An 18,689-nucleotide genomic window follows, 5' to 3' on the forward strand; every position below is an offset into this window, starting at 1 on the left:
AACTTCTATACGAGATACCACAAAAGTAAAAGGCAAGCAGCCACTCAGTGGGTGTGGCTCAGTTGTTGGGTGTCAACCATGAGGTTTGATCCCCGGTAGGGGGCATGCAGGAGGCAGCTCACTGATGTTTCTCTCCATCCCTCTCCCTCTCTCTCTCTAAAATCACACACACACACACACACACACACACACACGCACACACATATACACACATACACACGCACATATACACACATACACACACACGCATGCACGCACACACATATGCACACACACGCACATACACACACACGCACACACATACACACGCGCACACACATGCACGCACACACACACACACACACACACATGCTCAAAACCATGAAGCAAACAAAGAAGAGAAACAGGACTGTGGCTGCCGGATGCAAGGCGGGCCGGGGAAGGAGGCCGTGCCCCAGACGGGCTTGGAGCTGCCTGCGGGCGGCAGTGGGCCCATGGGGGGCAGTAGGGAGACCCGGCAATGGGAGCGCACGGGGTCGGGGGAGGCGCACGGAGGGAGTGGCCGTGGACAGGAGGTGTGCTGACATTAAATGCCCGGAGCTGGAGGCCATAAGGAAAAAGGGAAGGCGGAGACCTTGCACCTGAAGGACCCAGGCGGAGGGGGAAGCTTCGCAAGGGGAAGGCGGGCTTCGCTGGGGGCGGGTAACCGTCGGCAAGGACGACGCGGGCCCTGGACGCAGAGGGGACGCCGGGCCGGGAGAGGCTGGTCAGGGTTTGGGAGCCAAACGCGGGAGAGGCGGCCGACCCCAAGACGGTAGCGAGGGGAGGTTCGCGCCAGGGAGGCCCGCCCCCCAGAGCCGAGGATCAGAGGCCTGAGAAGGCACCGCCCACCGCCCGCCCCGCCCATTGAAGCCCGCCGGAAGTGATGCAAGCCCCGCCCCGGCCGCTCTGGGAAACGGCTCCCACTTCTCGGTGGCTGGAGTCCTCCAGGAACCGGAACTGTAGTGCAACAAGTCAGGATGCTGCCACCGGCTGGCAGTTGGGAGCCTGTGTTCAGAACCGAGGCAAGAGTGGGGCTTTCTGGACCAATTTCCGAGACTATTTTACAGCAATTCTTTCAGTGAAACTCTAGTGAGCTGCTGAAGGTGCTACAACCAAGCGAAGACCAGACCTTTCTTTTACAGAAGGCAGAGAACCATACCGGTCACAGGGACGATGAGATCACCCAGAAGTTCAAGAGGATGCTTATGTGGGTCAAGGCCAACCCCTCTAAATGGGCCGTGCCCACTCTAAGTAGACAAAGGACTTCCCCCAGCACCGGACAGCTTCTGCAGCAGCCCTTCCTGATAGCCAGTCTCTCGGCCAAGGCCCTGGTAACTCTCAGAAGGAGCAGTAATGCTGTGGCAGGTCACGTAACTGTCTAGGTAACCAAGACTCACGCTCCTCCCTTCAGGTGTTGCTCTGCACAAGAGAAGGCTAGCCCTGCTGGGTGACTGCCCAAGGCCAAGGGCAGGTTGGGCCAGGGAAGACAAGGCAAGGCTGACAACTGGGGGCAAGGTCAACACTAAAGATGGGTCCGATCCCCGAGAGCAAGGAGCCACCTGGCCCTAACCGGTTTGGCTCAATGGATAGAGCGGCGGCCTGCAGACTCGAGGGTCCCAGGTTCAATTCCGGTCAAGGGCATGTACCTTGGTTGCAGGCACATCCCCAGTAGGGAGTGTGCAGGAGGCAGCTGATCGATGTTTCTAACTCTCTATCCCTCTCCCTCTCTGTAAGAAATCAATAAAATATATTAAAAAAAAGAGCCACCTGGCAGTCACAGGAAGGCCTTATCGTCCATTCAGTCCCTGCAGCCCAGAGACCGGCTGAGGAAACCACAACTCAGGTAGGTGGTCATCATGGAGTGCCCTGCTGCACTTTTCACTGGCTCACAAGGGAACCACTGTGAGCAAGATTCTTGGGAGTGTCCTAGTTCTAATGGCTGATGGGTTAGGGTCTCACTTTGATGCCTGCTTAGCAGCCTCTGCCCTGCTTCAGCCACCTTTGACAGAACTATCAGACAATGTGGGAAAAGGTGTCATTAGCTGTGGCCCATCAGGAAGTTCATTTGTTCTGAGAAACTCCATCATCACAGGAGAGTTCTAGCTGTGGGGTGACATCCACACCTACTTTCTCCCAGTGCTCAGCACACAGGTCCATGTGTGGGATGCTGGTGGGATTCCAGGAAGGAAGGTGTGATTGGATCAAGAACCCCCACCTCCACTTGAGCTGCCTCTGCTCAGTGGTCCTCCCCGCAGAACATGTCCCTCTGAAACTACAGGCAGAACAGCTTAGTGGCAGGACAACACACTTTATTGAGCCCCTGCCCTAGTTCTCTTTCTCCTGCACTGTCTTAGTTCCCCGTAGACGCCCAGTCCGGCGAGCGGCAATGAGACCCACTTTTCGGCCAGCAGGGGCATCTCTGCGGATGGTGGAGGGTTTGCCGATGTGCTGGTGGTTGCCACCTCCAAATGGATGCTCTACAGGCTGCAGACAAAGGGAGGTAGTGTTAATGTGTGTGTGTGTGTGTGTGGGGGGCCCAATCTATCTAAGGGAGGGCTTGGGGAGGGGGCTGGATCAAGAGGCCTATACCTATGAATCATCACCCAAATCCCCCACCTGAGGGGAGATTCCAAAGGACCTGCCCACCCAGCCTCAGGCCCTGTATCCTGAATACTCCCCACTGCCTACTACTGGGCTACTTACGTTCATGGCCACACCCCGCACTCGTGGCCAGCAATTTCTCTTTGCTTTATACTTGTGGTAGGCACGCCCAGCCTTTAGGATGGGCTTGTCAATGCGGCCACCTCCAGCCACCACACCTGTTGCGGATATTAGGCAATTCAGAAAAGCCATCAGACAGAGTATCCCCTGCTGGGTCCTTCTCAGCACCCCACCGCCTGCACTAACCACCTTCTCTCTGTACTGTCATACAGCATCACAAAAATCACAGAAGTGCCAGGAACACTTGGCAAATACCACCCAGCAGTAAGCCCCCGTGCAGCCTGTAATTGACAGCAAGTTTCTTCGGGCTCCATGGGATGCCAAGCCACAGTTACCCACACCATGTCACCTGGAATGCCTCTCTCAATCCAGGGTTCTCCAGGAAAGCCCTCCCCGCACCATGTCTGACATGGGCAGGTCACTCAACCTTTGAACCCAATGTGATGGCTGAGCCACCATGCCATATCTCGGCCAGCTTTGCCACAGGAGTTGAAAGTGTTGTCAAACAGCAAAGTGAACAAACCTGGGTACAGACCCTTTTTAATGCACATACTGGGTAATTTCAAGGAAATCAGACATCTCTAAAAGGATTGTTAGCAGGTGAAGGTAAGGGCAGGAACGAAGCAAATCCAGGTTATGGGAGAATGCAGACAAGACCAGTAGCTTAAACCTGGTCTCCAACTACCACCATGGGATGAAGTAGGTACCCTGTGCCCACTTTTCAAATATGACGACTGGGAAACTCTGCCAGCGTACAGAGCCTGCACGTTATAGGAGTGGGAAGTTAGGTTCCAGGGCCCAGGTTTACCCGCTTGCTAGCTGCTCACAAGCGACCCAAAGCATTCAACTGTTGCCTGCCACTCACCGACCACAGCTCTGTTGGCAGAGGAAATGACCTTCTTGGAGCCCGAGGGCAACTTCACTCGCGTCTTTTTGGTCTCGGGGTTGTGGGAGATGACCGTGGCATAATTCCCAGAGGCCCGGGCCAACTTGCCCCGATCACCAGGCTTCTCCTCCAGGCAACACACGATGGTGCCCTCCGGCATGGTGCCCACCGGGAGCACATTGCCAATGTTCAGCTGAGCTGCAAGGGAGAGCAGCAGGAACAGTCAGAACGGAGAGATGGTATTAAAAAACACACAAAAACATTTTTATTGATTTCAGAGAGGAAGGGAGAAGAAACACATCAATGAGAATCATTCATCAGCAGCCTCCCCCCGACTAGGGATGAGGCTACAACCCAGCAAGTGCCCCAACCAGAAACCAAACGGTGACCTCCTGGTTCATAGGTCGATACTCAACCTGAGCCACGCCGACCGGCCGGATAGCGTCCGACTGCTGGCCAGAGGCAACGCAAATCCACTCCCTCCTCACAACACCCCAAAATAGCCAGTGCACAGGTTATGTTCGGCCCAGCAGGGGTCACCCTGTGAGGCTTCTTCCTGGATGCCTCCCCTACCGACCTCGGAGGTGCACCTCCCTCATGGGACCCCGTCCTCCCACCGAAGCATGACGCTTACCCTTCTTGCCGCAGTACACGAACTGGCCGGTGTGGATGCCTTCGGCAGCAATGAACAGCTCCGTCCGCTTCTTAAAACGGTACGGATCCCGGAAGACTACCTTGGCCAGAGGCGCGCCGCGGCCTGGGTCATGGATGATATCCTGCGGGCCGAGGCGGCGTGAGCGTGGGGTCCGGGCGGAACACCCCATGCCCGCACCCGCCCCGGCCTGCGCCCTGCACCTTCACGATGCCCTTGATGTAGCCGTGTCGCTCCGCGAAGTCCACGGCGCGAAGACGCGCGGCGCCCTTGCGGTGCTTCACATGCGCGCGGAACACGGAGCCGGCGCCTTTCCTCTGCCCACGAATCACGCGGCCCATGACGGCAGTCTGGGGGAACCTCATGGTCAGCGCCCGGGGGGGTGGGGGGGCAGGCACTCCCGCCACCCGGCTTTAGGGATCCTTTTCTCCAGTTCCTGGCCCCCTTCGTGCCACCACCCCTGGCCGTGCACCCGGGGGTCATCTCAGAAGCCAGCCTAGGTCCTTCGCGGGCCTCAGGGAGCGGGAGAACGGCGGATGGCGGCGGATATCAGCAGAGCCGCCGGGGCAAAAACACAACTTACCTTCTGCCTAGCGCGGCGGAAAGAGGCTCCACGGCGTCCGAGAGCGGCCTTATCTTCCGGGGCGGGGCCGAAAGCCACTTTAACTTCCGGGCAGGCGCCGCGGCCGCCAGCAAAGTGCACACTGGGACATGTAGTCCTACTCTGCCGCCCGGGCCTCTGCACAGGCGCACTGGAGTGACCGGTCCTGCAGGCAGCTATCCGGCCACCAGGTCGTCCAGTGGGCGGGGCCCGGGAGAAGGATAGAGGGGCGTCCCACCCTCAAGGAGGACTCTCAGAGGGCGGGCGTCGCCCACTGAGCAATCGGGGGAGGGGGGGCCATAAGGGGTTGGGTGGTTTATTTAGGGTCACGCTGCCCCGCACAGACTGACTCACACCGGACGCGGGTTCGGGAGCTCCCGACTTGGCCTGGCGAGGTCCCCTTTAAGGAAACGGGTGGGTAGATTCGGGGAGCGTGGTTTACAGTGAGAAGACCGGGGTCTAGAAGAGAGAGCAAACGTCCAACTTCTGCGGAGGAAGAGGGGCAGCCAGCCAGTAAGTGGGGAGACCAGAGCTGGGGTTCCATGGCCCAGGACGAAGTAGGGAGTGGGCGAGGGAGCATGACGACCTTATCCAGAACCTGAGGGGACAGGTGAGTGGGATTTAAATCGGGAAAGGGAGCAGCTAGGGGTGGGGGTGGGAGGGTCTTAGCTGTGGAGATGGGGCTTCCTGGAGTCCAGGACCTGTGGAGGGACAGCCAGCAGGGCAGGGAGGGAGTGAGGGCAGGATCAGTGTTTGTTTTTTTCTGTCAGTTTGTTTTGGTTGGGTAGCTAAGGAGGCCCCCATAAGCCAAGGTTTCGGGTTCCATCCCGGGTAGGGCACGTACAAGATTCAACTAATAAATGCATAACTAAGTGGAACAACAAATCGATGTTTCTTTCTCTTTCAAATCAATAAAGAAAAATATATATTCTCAGTTTCATTCTCCTTAAACCAGACTGAGTGTAAGAGAATTTCTTTCCCTTTGCTGGACCCTGACCTACCTCAACCTTGGCCCCGCCCTTTCCGTGGGCCCTGACCCCATCCTCCATGGACTCAGCCCCGCCCCCCAGGCTGAGGCCCCGCCCCTCCCCAGGGCTTTGCGCTTTCCCCGCGCTCTGGCCCCGCCCCTTCCCCGGCGCTCCGGGGGCGGAGCCGAGACCACCGAGAGGGCCCAGCTTCTTAGCCGCCCAGAAGGGCCGGAAATCAATGGGACAGCGGGCGCGGGTTTCGGGGCCTGTTTCCGGCGTTGTCCACGTTAGGAGCCCCCGGCGGTCCTCCGGGAGGGTGAGTTGAGGCGGCGACCGCGCCCTCCGCAGGCGTGCCGGCGCGGACCAGCGGCCGCCCGCCTCCAGCACTGCGGGCCCCGCGCGCCCCAGCCTCTCGGCGGGGAAGCTCGGGTGGCGCGGCCCCTCGGAGAGGCCGTGAGCGGCTGCGGGGAATGTGGTGGAACCGCGGCCGCCTTGCCCGCGGAGGCGGGAGGTGCTGGGCCGGGTGCCGCAGGCTCCAGCGCGGCCTTCCCGCCAGCCTGCCCCAGAGGGAGGCTGGGTCTCCTTGCTGCATCACCCCTTTCTCCGAGGGCCTTCTTTCCCGTCACGGCCCCGGGAGGACCTAGACCTAGTTACAGTGTCTGGAAGGGCTGTGCCGGCGCGGGTAGGAAGTTCGTCTTCTCTGAATGCCGGCTGCCTCCCAGGGCTGCCCTTCTCGACTGGGGATGAGGACCCAGCGCTGCCCGACAGCGGCCACTTCTGCCCAGTCCGTCTTGCGTGCACACGGCCTGGGGAATTCACCCACAAGCCGCTTCTGACCCAGAGCCCCACTAGGAAACCCTCTCCTCATTGTGACCTGCCGGGGGGCCAGGGGGAGAGGGCGAGGTTACATGGGGGGGCGGGGTGTCCTGTATTCAGTCCTCTTTGCCCCACGATTCATTGTCAGGCTCCCGCTGCTCTGATGTCCAGTCCCAACTGCTTCCCTGGGATCCAGCCCATCCTTCCTGCCCAGGGCCCTTTGCAAATGCTCGGCCTGTCGCCTGGAGCGCCTTCCCTACCTTCACCTCCTTGGCCTCGTTGACTCCTCCAGGAAGTGACCCATCAGATTAAGTCAGGGTACCCTACTTTGTTTTATTTTTTTAATCCTCATCCGAGGATATTTTCCCATTGATTTTTAGAGAGTGACAGAGAGAAATATCGATGTGAGAGAAACACATCGATTAGTTGCCTCCTGCATGAGCCCTGACCAGGGTCCGGGCTGGGGAGGAGCCTGCAACCAAGGTACATGTCCTTGACATGAATCAGAATCGAACCCAGGACCCTTAGGTCCGTAGGCCAACCCTCTGTCCACTGAGCCAAATCGGCTAGGGCAGGATGTCCTACTTTAAATGCTTTCGTAGTTCCATGTCTGTTGGTGCCATCACAGTTGTAATTTTCATTTATTTGGGTGGTTACTTAATTTTTCTCTCTACTAGACTGTGCTTCGTGAAGGCAAAGCCCTTGTGCATTGCTCACTGCTGCATCCCATTGCCTGGTTGAGCACCTGACACAAGTGGCAACCACCCCTTAAGTGTTCTTGGAGTGATTCACAACCACCACACGCTCTGAAAGATGAGCGAGGCCTCGGGGGACATACGCTCCAGGACTGTGGCTGCCTTGGTTTCCCCCTGTGTCCCAGCCAGAGAATATCTGGAAGTGGAGGTAAAGGATCGGAGAACACTGCCCCCTGGGTTACCCTGGACATCAGGGGTTGGGGGGCCTCCAGCATCCTGACCTCTGACCTTTTCACAACTGTCAGCAGGTCTCTCGGCCAGGACACATGGATACTCATCCACCAAGCCTCATGGTAGGAGTCTGACTGCCTCCATTCCCTCACTTCTTGTGAGGGTTCTGCCACCTCCTCTGGGTACCCACCCTGCCCATTGTGCCTGGACCTAGACTCTGCTTCAGCCTCTCGCTGTGGCCCTTGCCAGACTCTGGCATGCCCATCCCCAAGGTAGTGAGCACACCCCTGCCAGGACTCGGGCCTGCCTGAAGCTCTCGAGTGGAGGGTTGTAGGTCCATGGTCTGGGTCCCTTCTCTCCTCCATACTGCCCCTACCTTTGATTGTAGAGCCAAAGGCTCCTGGTGACTGTCTCGCCCAGCCCTGTGATCCACATTTCTGAGACACAATGAGGTGGCCCCAGAATGGGGCTGGCACCCAGCGGTCCCTGGGGTGCTGTTATGTGTCCTTTCAGGAAGCTGTGACATTTGGTGATGTGGCTGTGCACTTCTCACGGGAGGAGTGGCAGTGTCTGGACCCTGGCCAGAGGGCCCTCTACAAGGAGGTGATGCTGGAGAACCACAGCAGTGTGGCTGGACTAGGTGAGGCTGTACCTTGGGACCCCTCCCCCTGCATCATAGATCAGCACCTGCCTAGCCAGGCCTCTTTCAGAGCTGGGGATATGGAGGCCACGTGGTCAGGTCCTGACGCTAGGACGGGTCATGGTGAGCCAGGCAGGCTCCTAGATTTGCTACCGTCACAGGGGTTTAATCCTCACAGGGTATGTGGACTTCTGGGAGGTAATACAACCTCTTTCTTGTCTGGGCTAAGAGGTTAGCTTTAAAGAAATAGAATTCAAACTAAAATAGCTTTTTGGCTATCTTTTTTAACTTCTGGAGGAATTTATATAGATGGAGTTAATTGAACCAGGGGGCACTGGTAGAAGTCCCTGTAAAACACCTGGGCCCTGGGGAAGCCCTTCCTTCTTTCATGCTTGATAGTCCAACAAGCTTGTGAATTTCTTCTTTTGTCACCTTTGTCATTTCTAGTTTTTGTACAAATTTACCTATTCATTTGTATTTTCCGTTTTCGGCATGTATTTATTCATAATGCTCTCCATCTTTATTTTTAAGCTCTGTTATGTTTGCAGCTGTTCCCTTATGTAAGTTTTTGGCAGTGTCTTGACTGGTTTTGCCCCAGGACTGTTTATTCATATTTTCAAAGAGCCAGGTTTTGGTTTTGTTCAATTTTTGGGGAGTGGTGTGTGGGGTCCTTGTTCTCTATTTCACTGAATTCTGCCCGGTTTTTATTTTTTTTTTCTTTTGCGTTTGTGTTTGCTGTGTTGTTTCCAATTTCTTGAATTTACTGTTTACCTCGTTTGTGTTCTATGGTCCTTATTTCTAGTAAATATGTTTAAAAATGTAAATTTTTGTCTTTATATGCGACGAACTGTGCCAGTTGGTACATCGTTACTGACTCTCCAAGTGGCTGATAGTTTTGAGCTGCGTGTTGTGGTTACTTTCACATCCCGTTGCATTCTGGTTGTTCTGTGTTCAGGGGTCCTGAGCACTGCACCATGACCCCTTCAAGGCTGGCCCAAGCATGTTTCTCTGACTGCTTCATGTGTGCTTGGAGAGAACACGTGTTTCCTGTTCAGTGTGGGGTCCTGCCTGCACTTGAGGCCTTCAACCTGGGATCTCTGCCTGCCCTTCTCCACCCCCATGGTCGGAAACCTGAAGGAAGCTCCAACCACAGGGATGGCATGGGAGCTCACCACACTGATGCCCCGCAGCATGGGGCTGATGGCCCTGGAAGGAGGGTGTCAGATGGGTGCCCACAGGCCTTCACCACTTCTCAGGCTGCCTAGCTCCTTTGCTTTGTGCAAGGATGCAAGACTGGGGGTATCTGGGTGAGGACTGGACCTCATTGCCTTCTGGTTTAAAGTGTGTTTCATTCATTGCTTTATTTTTGTTGTTCTTTTGTTTTCATTCTTTTTCCTTTTTACAAATTTTTATTTATTGATTGATTTTTAGAAAGAGGAAAGGAAAGAGAGAGAGAAAACACTGATTTGATGTCCTACATATTTATGAATTCATTGATTGATTCTTGTATGTACTGGAGATCAAACCTGCATCCTTGGCATATCAGGACAACACTAAGCAATTGAACTACTCAGCCAGGGCCGGTTTTTTGGTTCGTTTGTTTTTTTAATAAGAGTTTCTTTGACCCAAACTGATGACCTATGCTGAGAAGCAAGATCTCAAATGCTCCTGTCTTGTTTCTTAATCACCCCTACCTCTTGGAGCACACACCTGCCCTCTGAACTGAGGGGCTTGCTGGTAGTGCCTAGCTTTTCTCTTCTTGAAGTACAGTGGCCTCTTCTTGGCAAACTCTTGGGTGACAGGGTCTGCTGGGGATCTTGGCCTTGAAGGATAAGGGAATGGGCTGGGAGTCCAGGCATCCCTTGCTGTCTAGCCTCAGGAGCTGGGCTGAACCAGACAGAGAGGGCTACTGTGCCCAGATCCTAACCCTATAATCCTCCCTTCAGAGACTCTGCCTGTACCTCAGCCGCCTCCCACCCTTTACTTTTGGAAACCAGGGGGCACTAAGCCCTGAGCTACATTCCCAGCAGCACCAACGTGGTTTCCTTTGTCACCTTGACAGCAGGATTTCTGCTCTTCAAGCCTGAACTGATCTCCCGGCTGGAGCAAGGGCAGGAGCCATGGGTCCTTGACCTGCAGGGAACAGAGGCGAGAGAGGCACGAAGGACCCTCCAGACAGGTGAGGCTCGGTTTTGTGCCCGGGAAGGCGGACCCTAGGGATCACCATGCCAGTTTGTTTTTAAACCACATTTTATTTAGTCTCTCGTCTTACCAATACTCTTATTAAGATACAAACATGGATGCAAGAGAGGAGTAATCTTGGTTCTGAGCAGCTTCTCGGGTGAACATCATGTCACTGGTACTGTTGTGCTCCCTCCAGAACTTCTGGGGATCTCGGATGACCCTAGCCTCTCAGGTGAGGCTCCGGGGCTGCCATAACAAACCGCCAGAGACTGGAGGCTTGAATTGATAAAGATTAGTATCTCACATTCTTGGGGCCAGAGGTCCAAAATCAAGGCATTGGCAGGGTTGTGACCCCTCTGAAGCTGTAGGGGAGGGTCCTTCCAGCTTCTGGTGGCCCCAGGTGTTCCTCTGCTTGTGGCTGCATCACCCAGTCCTCCACGTCACAGCGCATTCTTCCTGTGTCTGTCTTTCCAAGGATATCAGTCATATTGGATTAGGGCCTCCATACTTCAGTGTGATCTCATCTTAACTAACTCCAGCTCTAGGGTCCTGTTTGTAAATAAGTTCGTATTCTGAGGTTCTGGGTGAGAGCTTCAGCACACTTTTGGGGGCACAGTCAGCTCATAACAAGGACCTTCATGTCCAGACTCCTTTCTGACCCTTTTTGGGAAGGTGTAAAGCAAGTTTGACATGCTGGGTGTAAAGGGACAGATTGGCCCAGTTAGAACCCAGCCCCCACGAAACATTTCCAAGGTGCAGAGAGATTTTTTTCTTAAATACATGTTTTTATTGATTTCAGATAGAGGAAGGGAGAGAGGGATAGAAACATCAGTGGTGAGAAAGAATCATTGATTGGCTGCCTCCTGTAGGCCCCACACTGGGGATTGAGCCTGCAACCCGAGTATGTACGCTGACTGGGAATCGAACCGTGACCTCCTGGTTCATAGGTCAACACTTAACCAGTGAGCCACACAGGCCAGGCTGGCACCATGGCAGGAGAGCCAGACCTCCTTAGTAAGAGGTTCACGTATGGAGATGACCATCCTAGTGGTTAGGCATCAAGAAGACTTCCCTGCGATGAGACTTAGAGCTGCTCCCAGACTTGGGTGTACAGGGCAGAGGACAGCCTCGTGGATGAAAATCTGTGGAACGTGCTAGAACATGCACCAGATGTGGTATTGTTGGTTGGTACAGCTGATATGCCAGGACCCTCCTGGTCATGGGAGAGGGAAGGGCTTGCAGTGGCCTCCATCACAGCCAGCCCAGTCTCAGGACTCGAGGCCCCCTGGGGACTTCGTGGTCAGTGTCATAGTTGAAGTGGTGAGGACAGAATTTAGTCTGAGTGACAACTGCAGTAGGTCAGAGTTCACCGAGAGCTTATTCAGCTTCCACTTGCTCAGAGGTGTCAGAGCCTGGCACGGGGTGTGACGGATCACAGAAGGGAAAGGCAGGTCCATGTGACACCACCTGGGCTTGCTGACAGGCTCTGCTCTTGGGAGTTGGCTGGGACAAGCATCCTCCAGTTTTCTTAGGCAGGTGCTTTAAGGGGTTGGTGTCATTCGAGGGATGCAGCTTTGAGCTGTTAGAAGCCATGCTAGGGTTTTGTTCTTACATACCAAGGGGGAGGCCTGGTTCAGCAAGGCTCAGAGGAGCCTGGCTGGGTTAGTAAGGAGAGGATCTTTGTCAAAGGAGTAGTCATTAGTAAGTGGGGATAGGAAGAAGTGGGCTGTACTGTGTGCAGGTGTCTTGTGACCCTGAAGGGAAGGAACGTGTGCATGCTGAGCCACACAGGAGCCTGCTGGCTGTATGTAGGAGCCTGTTGCTGAGGATGTGGCGTGTAGGGAGGCAAGACCTTTGTAATGTAACTAACTGCTGCTTGCCGACTTGGCTACAGGAGAGAGGGAGGTGGACTCCAAGGCAGCCAGGTGGGTTTGCAGTGTCCTCATCCAGCGGCAGGAGGTCCAGGCAGTGCTGGCATCCTTAACTGCTCTTTCATGGCTATTCATAGGGTCCTCTGCCTTGAAGCAGCATGCAGAGGAGAGCAATACTTGTCTGTTTTCTCATCTCTATGGCTGCTCCTGCCCTGTTGGTAGAGCAGGTTTGCCAAGGTTGTTTGTGCAGAAACGATAAACAATGAGGACCAGGCAGGAGATGTCCCACAGCCTAAGGGCACAGAGATGTTAAAAGGGTATGTGTTTAGCCAAAACCGGTTTGGCTCAGTGGATAGAGCGTCGGCCTGCGGACTGAGGGGTCCCAGGTTCGATTCCGGTCAAGGGCATGTACCTGGGTTGCGGGCACATCCCCGGTGGGAGATGTGCGGGAGGCAGCTGATCGATGTTTCTCTCTCATCGATGTTTCTGACTCTCTATCTCTCTCCCTTCCTCTCTGTAAAAAATCAATAAAATATATTTAAAAAAAAAAAAAAAAAGGGTATGTGTTTGGGGAAAGAGACCTGGGTTTATTCCTTAGTCTCTCATTACCTGTGTGACTATGGGTGAACGACTTAACCTCTGTGAGCCACGCACCCCTTATCCACTACTGACCTCACTAGCTTTCATGCAGCCCCTTCCATACGCCAGGACTGACGTAGAGATGGGTCTCCATCGCTGGAGCCCTGATGTGAGGAGCCAGCGGAGCCCTGTCACTGGGTCCTCGGTTTCACTGTGGGACAGCCCTAGGCTGGTGATGGCCCTGGAGGTGATTAGGGATGACAGGGTCTGACTTAAGCAAAACAATTCCTGGGATTGCAGAGTAGGAAGGAGGTTGACGCTTATGTGGAGAGTCCAGAGGGTAAGTGCATGTCAGGAAGGCTTGTGGGGGCTGGTGGAGTAGGTAGACCCCCCCAGAAATGCACAGGAAGGAGAAATCCATATGGAGAAGGTGAAGGGCAGACTGGCAAGGGACATGGTCAGATGTGAGTTGGGGAGAGTGGCCTGGAGCAAGCAGATTTCTGGCCTTGGGTCACACTCAGAACCCCAACCAGGGGACAGGCCAATGCCCAGGCCTTCGGCCTCACCCCTGTACACCTTTCAATAGCTTTCCTGCTTCATCTTTTTCAGCACCTGCCCATCCCTCTGTTTTAAGTTTAAAATTCTTCTTTCTTCCTCACCACCTCCTCTGACCTCTCGGCCTAATTCTGCCTCTCCCTAAACCCCCCACTCTATCAGGCTCACTTTCTTTTTTTGTTGTTAATCCTCACTTGAGGATAGTTTTTCAATTGATTTTTTAGAGAGAGTGGAAGCGGGGAAAGAAAGACAGAAACATTGATGTGAGAGAGATACATCGATTGGTTGCCTCCTGTATGCACCCCAGCTGGGGCTGGGGATCAAGCCTGTAACTGAGATACATGCGTTTGACCCAAATCTCGGGCTGACGCTCTATCCACTGAGCCAGACCATCTAGGGTGCACATTCTTCGTGGACTTTTCCTCACACCATTTCCCCACAGAATGAACCTCTACTGATGTGGCCCCCTGTGGGAAAGTGGCTCTTCGTGCTCAGCCGCGTATACTATGGTTAAATGAGTGTGTGAGGCAAAAAGTATGAATGAAACCAAATTTTGAGAACTGTCAAAGGCGTCAAGTTTTGATAGTGTCTTTGCATGTCAGGTGTCCTAGGAGGGAGCTCAGTTCCTAGTGATGATCCCACCTCAGCCTCTGTCCTTTCTGTGAGCTCAGGAGAAGGAGCCTTATCCTGCCTGTATGTTTCAGATTCTACAATAAGCACTGATGGTGAGCAGGCTGGTGAAGATGTGCACATGCTAAAATCAGAGTCTCTGGCAGCGATGGTCAAACCCCCCCCTTGGGATTATCCTCAGAGTCCTGGCTTCGGAGACACCTCTGATTCTGAGGTCTGGCCAGAGAGTAAGCTAAGCTCTCTCTTTCAGAAACACCACTTGCACACAGGGACTGTGGCTCCCAGGAAGACCTCTGCCATGGAGGATGTGCAGGGACATGTCAACCTGGGTTGTCAAGGGGTTGCTGCAGATGGGCCATCTCGAAGATGCGATGTTTGTGGCAGGAGTTTCAGATTTGTGGCTCTGCCTCACTTTGGTGTACAGAAGGAACTTAACAGATGTCAGGAGTGCCAAAAAAAGTTATCTGATTGCTTACAGGGGAAACATCAAAGTAACTGCCATGGAGAGAAGCCGTATGAGTGTGAGGAATGTGGGAAAGTCTTCAGGTTGTGCTCGCAGCTTAATCAGCATCAGAGAATCCACACTGGAGAGAAACCATTCAAATGCATAGAGTGTGGAAAAGCCTTTCGCCTGAGCTCAAAACTTATTCAGCATCAAAGAATTCATACGGGAGAGAAACCGTACAGGTGTGAGGAGTGTGGGAAAGCCTTTGGTCAGAGCTCCAGCCTCATCCACCATCAGAGGGTGCACACAGGAGAGAGGCCCTATGGCTGTCGTGAGTGTGGGAAGGCCTTCAGCCAGCAGTCCCAGCTGGTCAGACACCAGAGGACTCACACTGGAGAGAGGCCCTACTCGTGCCAGGAGTGTGGGAAGGCCTTCAGCCAGAGCTCCACCCTGGCTCAGCACCAGCTGATGCACACGGGGGAGAAGCCTCCAGTTCCAAGAACCCTGGATGGTGCCAGCCTCGTTGCACACGAGAGAATCCACGCTGCAGAGAAACCGTTTAAGTGTGATGAGTGTGGGAAGGCTTTCAGGTGGGTCTCTCGCCTTAGTCAGCACCAGCTGATTCACACTGGAGAGAAACCATATAAATGCAACAAGTGTGCAAAAGCCTTCGGTTGTAGCTCACGGCTTATTCGCCACCAAAGAACTCACACTGGAGAAAAACCATTCAAATGTGATGAGTGTGGGAAGGGCTTTGTCCAGGGCTCACACCTGATTCAGCACCAGAGAATTCACACCGGAGAGAAACCCTATGAGTGTAGTGATTGTGGAAAAGCCTTCAGCCAGAGCTCAAGCCTCATTTACCATCAGAGGATTCACAAGGGAGAGAAACCCTATGAGTGCCTGGAATGTGGAAAAGCCTTCAGTATGAGCACACAGCTCACAATTCATCAGAGGGTTCACACTGGGGAGAGGCCCTATAAATGTGGTGAGTGCGGGAAAGCCTTCAGTCAGAACTCAACCCTTTTCCAACACCAGATAATTCATGCTGGAGTAAAGCCCTATGGATGCAGTGAGTGTGGGAAAGCCTTTAGTCGAAGTTCGTACCTCATTGAGCACCAGAGGATTCACACGCGTGCCCAGTGGTACCACGAATATGGGGGCACCCTGGAGGGTTCTACCCATGTGAGCCGTAAAAAAGTTAACACTGTAAAGAAACTACACAAATGTAATGAATGTGAGAAAATATTCAGATGGCGCTCCCATCTCATTATACACCAGAGGATTCACACTGGAGAGAAACCTTATAAATGTAACGAATGTGGCAAAGCCTTTAATCGGAGCTCAAGGCTCACTCAGCATCAGAAGATTCATATGGGATAGACCACTCACCTCTTTAAATGTGTGTAAGTGGGAATAAACCCACAGCCTTACCTATTTAAATTATATGGGATAATTGATAATAACAAGGTAGAATGTTAGTAAAGATTCAGAATTGCTCTTTTAAAAATATCCAAGTTCATACAAAATGTGTTTTTTTCTGGAATTCTGATTTTATCCCACTCCATAACCCTGTGTCCCTTGCATCAGGGGAGTCATGTAGAGTTCTGAGTGTGCAGACAGATGAACCCAGGTTCTGCAGCTGAGGCCTGAGAAGTCCTGTGAGCTCTGCCAGATGAGATACTCAGTGTCTTCAGCACTAGTTACTCAGACTGGCTTCAGCAAGGATGTGTGAGCTTGCATGCGCTGAAGTCCAGAAGAGGAGTGTCTGGAATTCCCTTCTGCCTTCACCTGACTCCTTTTCTTCAAACCTCTTCCCCCATCAGCAGCCCAGGCAAGCAGCCACCCAGGGTCATCGTGAGTTTCCACATGGGCCAAGCCACTCTGATTAATCTGACCTACAGGCTGGGCCCATGTTCATTCACTTTGTCTCACAGAGCAGTTAGTTAATGCCATGGAGGCCACTGGATGAGACAGACCTGCCGCATTGACCGCCTCCCTGTCCAGTGTCCTGTATTCACCATTTGGGAAGGAGTCCAGGGGCCAGGAGTCCACTTGAGACCTGCTGACCTTTGGTACCATTGCTACAATCAGAGGGGCAATATTTGAGAGACCTTCATCCCAGTGGAGGAGCCCATTTCTTCCACGTGTGGACTGGTATCACAGAGGGACACAGGTCAGTCACTTCAGGATTTGTTGTGACACTTGATTTGGGTCACCATCACACTGGTTTGGTCAAGCCCACCGCACGTCCTTGAGACCTTGCTGCTTCTATCGCCGTGCATGGCATAGCCTGCAGCAGGCTATGGATTTGAGTCAGGTGAAAAAAACCCTTGCTGATCCCCATGTTTGCATTAGGAGGTTCCTGAGCTTTCTGCTGTTGTTGGGAGCAGTGGAGTTTGAGGTGTAAGTTTATGTGAGCTTGTGTTTCCAGCACAGGTGGAGCCAGTCAGCCTGATCACCAGCTGCTACTGCTTATCCATCACTCACTGCCTGACATGTCCTTCACCTGGTGCCAGGATGCCATGAAATTAGTGGGCCTATCTCTTCAGGCATCCCTACTCTACCCAGAACTTGAGTCGAATGGTCAGTGGCAGAGGACCAGGGACTTCTGTGCATATGCAGAGGTTATGCTCATTGTGTCTCCACCTCAGCTGCTGTGCTCACCCAGGTGGTCACTGCTGGCACATCTGGATGGGTGGGCCCAATTTTAAAGGGCTGTAAATATTTTAGGCCACCCAGCAATGGTTCTGGAGCCGAGGTCCTAAGTGGAGAGAGCACACTTCTGCCATCTGCTGGCACTTGGTACTGTTGTGTACCGAAGGACCTCTTCATTGGACCCCACCTCCCTTGTCTACTCCTGGGTAATGAGGGACAAAAGGATGGAGGATTATATGGACTTCTCCAGACTCCAGCCTGGACATGATGCTCTTTCTTTCCCCTAACAGTAATTGCAGGCCAGAGACTTCTACCTTAAATCTCCTTTAGCATTTGAGTGTGCACAGCCATGGTCCTGGATCAAGGGCTGGTGAACCCAGTCCGAGGCCTGCTTTTGTGTGGTGCTGGTGCATTAAACAGACACTGAGGCCATAAGACTGGAGGTTTTGAATGCCTACCAAGCAGACCAGGTGTTTTGAAATATTCTTTTTTTTAAATACATATTTTTTATTGATTTCAGAGAGGGAGAGAGAGAAGTATCAATGATAAGAGAGAATCATCAATTGGCTGCCTCCGGCACACCCCACACTGGGGATTGAGCCCAACCCAGGCATGTGCTCTGACTGGCAATCAAACCCTGACCTCCTGGTTCATGGGTTGATGCTCAACCACTGAGCGCCACCAGCCTGGCTCTACTTTCCTGCTATATTCCCCAATTTGGGCTTCAGTAAATATAAACTCATTTTAAGGATTTTCAGCACTGTTTAACAATAGGTTTTAAAATACTTTGGACTTCTCTTTTTGAGTCAATAAACCCATAATTTTAAGCTGGTTGCTTTTATTCTCAATTATAGATTGAAATTTAATTTTTGATGTTGGATTGTAACTATTTTGAGGTTTGTGGAAATTTCCCAAAGTGTTTTCGGCAAGGCAGAACCCAGTAAGTTTACGCACCTGTATCCCCAGTGTGTGTGACTTATACTCACAGCCCAGGAAATGTTTGTTGAATGAATGATGAATTTGAGTATCCAGGCTTTGAAGTTGAGAAGTCAGAGACCCACAGAAAAGGAACAGCTACCAAGAGCTCCCACAGGATCTAAGTAAGGTTGACACAGCTGTAAGGTAATTTTCCAGGTGCATCATTCCTTGTGCAGACCTGGAACAAAGGTGGGAAAAGCCAGCCCCTGCCCTATGGTGATCAACCACAAACAAGGGTAGATGGTCCTTTTGCAGCCTGAGTGAATCCTGTGGCTGCCCACTTCAGCCTGACGAGAGCTGGGACAAGGGAGCTGTAGCAGTTAGAGCTGACACCCACCTACCACCTCATTTTGTATGATTCTGAAGAATGGTTTTTAAAAAAATTGATTTGAGAGAAAGGGAGGGGAGAGAGAAACACTGATTTGTTCAGCCTTTTTTTTTTTTTAAAAAAAAAATGTTTTATTGATTTTCCACAGAGAGGAAGAGAGAGGGATAGAGAGTCAGAAACATCCACCAGCTGCCTCCTGCACACCCCCGCTGGGGATATGCCTGCAACCA

The 18,689-nt window shown here is 53.0% G+C and overlaps 2 protein-coding genes across 4 annotated transcripts; one reads left to right on the forward strand and one right to left on the reverse strand.

The window, feature by feature from the left end:
- Window positions 1-2,313: 2,313 nt before the first annotated feature.
- On the reverse strand, window positions 2,314-4,921 carry RPL8 (ribosomal protein L8). The gene is made up of 6 exons (XM_081111568.1): window positions 4,864-4,921; window positions 4,484-4,630; window positions 4,263-4,404; window positions 3,608-3,826; window positions 2,725-2,840; window positions 2,314-2,505 (listed from the first exon to the last, which is right to left on the reverse strand). Exons 2-6 carry the CDS (start codon window positions 4,619-4,621, stop codon window positions 2,347-2,349), a joined length of 774 nt encoding a protein of 257 aa, XP_080967694.1. The 5' UTR covers window positions 4,622-4,630; window positions 4,864-4,921; the 3' UTR covers window positions 2,314-2,346.
- Window positions 4,922-6,066: 1,145 nt separating this feature from the next.
- ZNF7 (zinc finger protein 7) lies at window positions 6,067-17,972 on the forward strand. Of its 3 annotated transcripts, none has more exons than XM_081111246.1 (6): window positions 6,067-6,165; window positions 7,343-7,568; window positions 7,669-7,713; window positions 8,105-8,231; window positions 10,297-10,410; window positions 14,125-17,972. In XM_081111246.1, the coding sequence occupies exons 2-6, from the start codon at window positions 7,479-7,481 to the stop codon at window positions 15,876-15,878; spliced, it is 2,130 nt and encodes a 709-aa protein (XP_080967372.1). In that variant the 5' UTR covers window positions 6,067-6,165; window positions 7,343-7,478; the 3' UTR covers window positions 15,879-17,972. The 3 variants fall into 3 exon arrangements, with proteins under 3 accessions (XP_080967372.1, XP_080967371.1, XP_080967370.1); XM_081111245.1 differs by having other exon boundaries at window positions 6,070-6,165; window positions 10,294-10,410; XM_081111244.1 differs by having other exon boundaries at window positions 6,071-6,165; window positions 7,666-7,713; window positions 10,294-10,410.
- The last annotated feature ends 717 nt before the right edge of the window (window positions 17,973-18,689 follow it).

The sequence above is a fragment of the Myotis nattereri genome, assembly GCF_964212035.1.
Source record: "Myotis nattereri genome assembly, chromosome: 17".
Classification (NCBI taxonomy): Eukaryota; Metazoa; Chordata; class Mammalia; order Chiroptera; family Vespertilionidae; genus Myotis; species Myotis nattereri.

Excerpts from the sequence above, each read along its gene's own strand:
- RPL8 (XM_081111568.1), bottom strand. The coding sequence starts at position 4,621 with ATGGGCCGCGTGATTCGTGGGCAGAGGAAAGGCGCCGGCTCCGTGTTC. Across the intron at positions 3,827-4,262 it reads CGTGTACTGCGGCAAGAAGG|CTCAGCTGAACATTGGCAAT; the intron begins GTAAGCGTCATG and ends TCTCCCTTGCAG. Across the intron at positions 2,841-3,607 it reads TGCCAACAGAGCTGTGGTCG|GTGTGGTGGCTGGAGGTGGC; the intron begins GTGAGTGGCAGG and ends TATCCGCAACAG.
- ZNF7 (XM_081111244.1), top strand. The coding sequence starts at position 7,479 with ATGAGCGAGGCCTCGGGGGACATACGCTCCAGGACTGTGGCTGCCTTG. Across the intron at positions 7,569-7,665 it reads GAGAATATCTGGAAGTGGAG|CAGGTCTCTCGGCCAGGACA; the intron begins GTAAAGGATCGG and ends CACAACTGTCAG. Across the intron at positions 7,714-8,104 it reads CTCATCCACCAAGCCTCATG|GAAGCTGTGACATTTGGTGA; the intron begins GTAGGAGTCTGA and ends GTGTCCTTTCAG.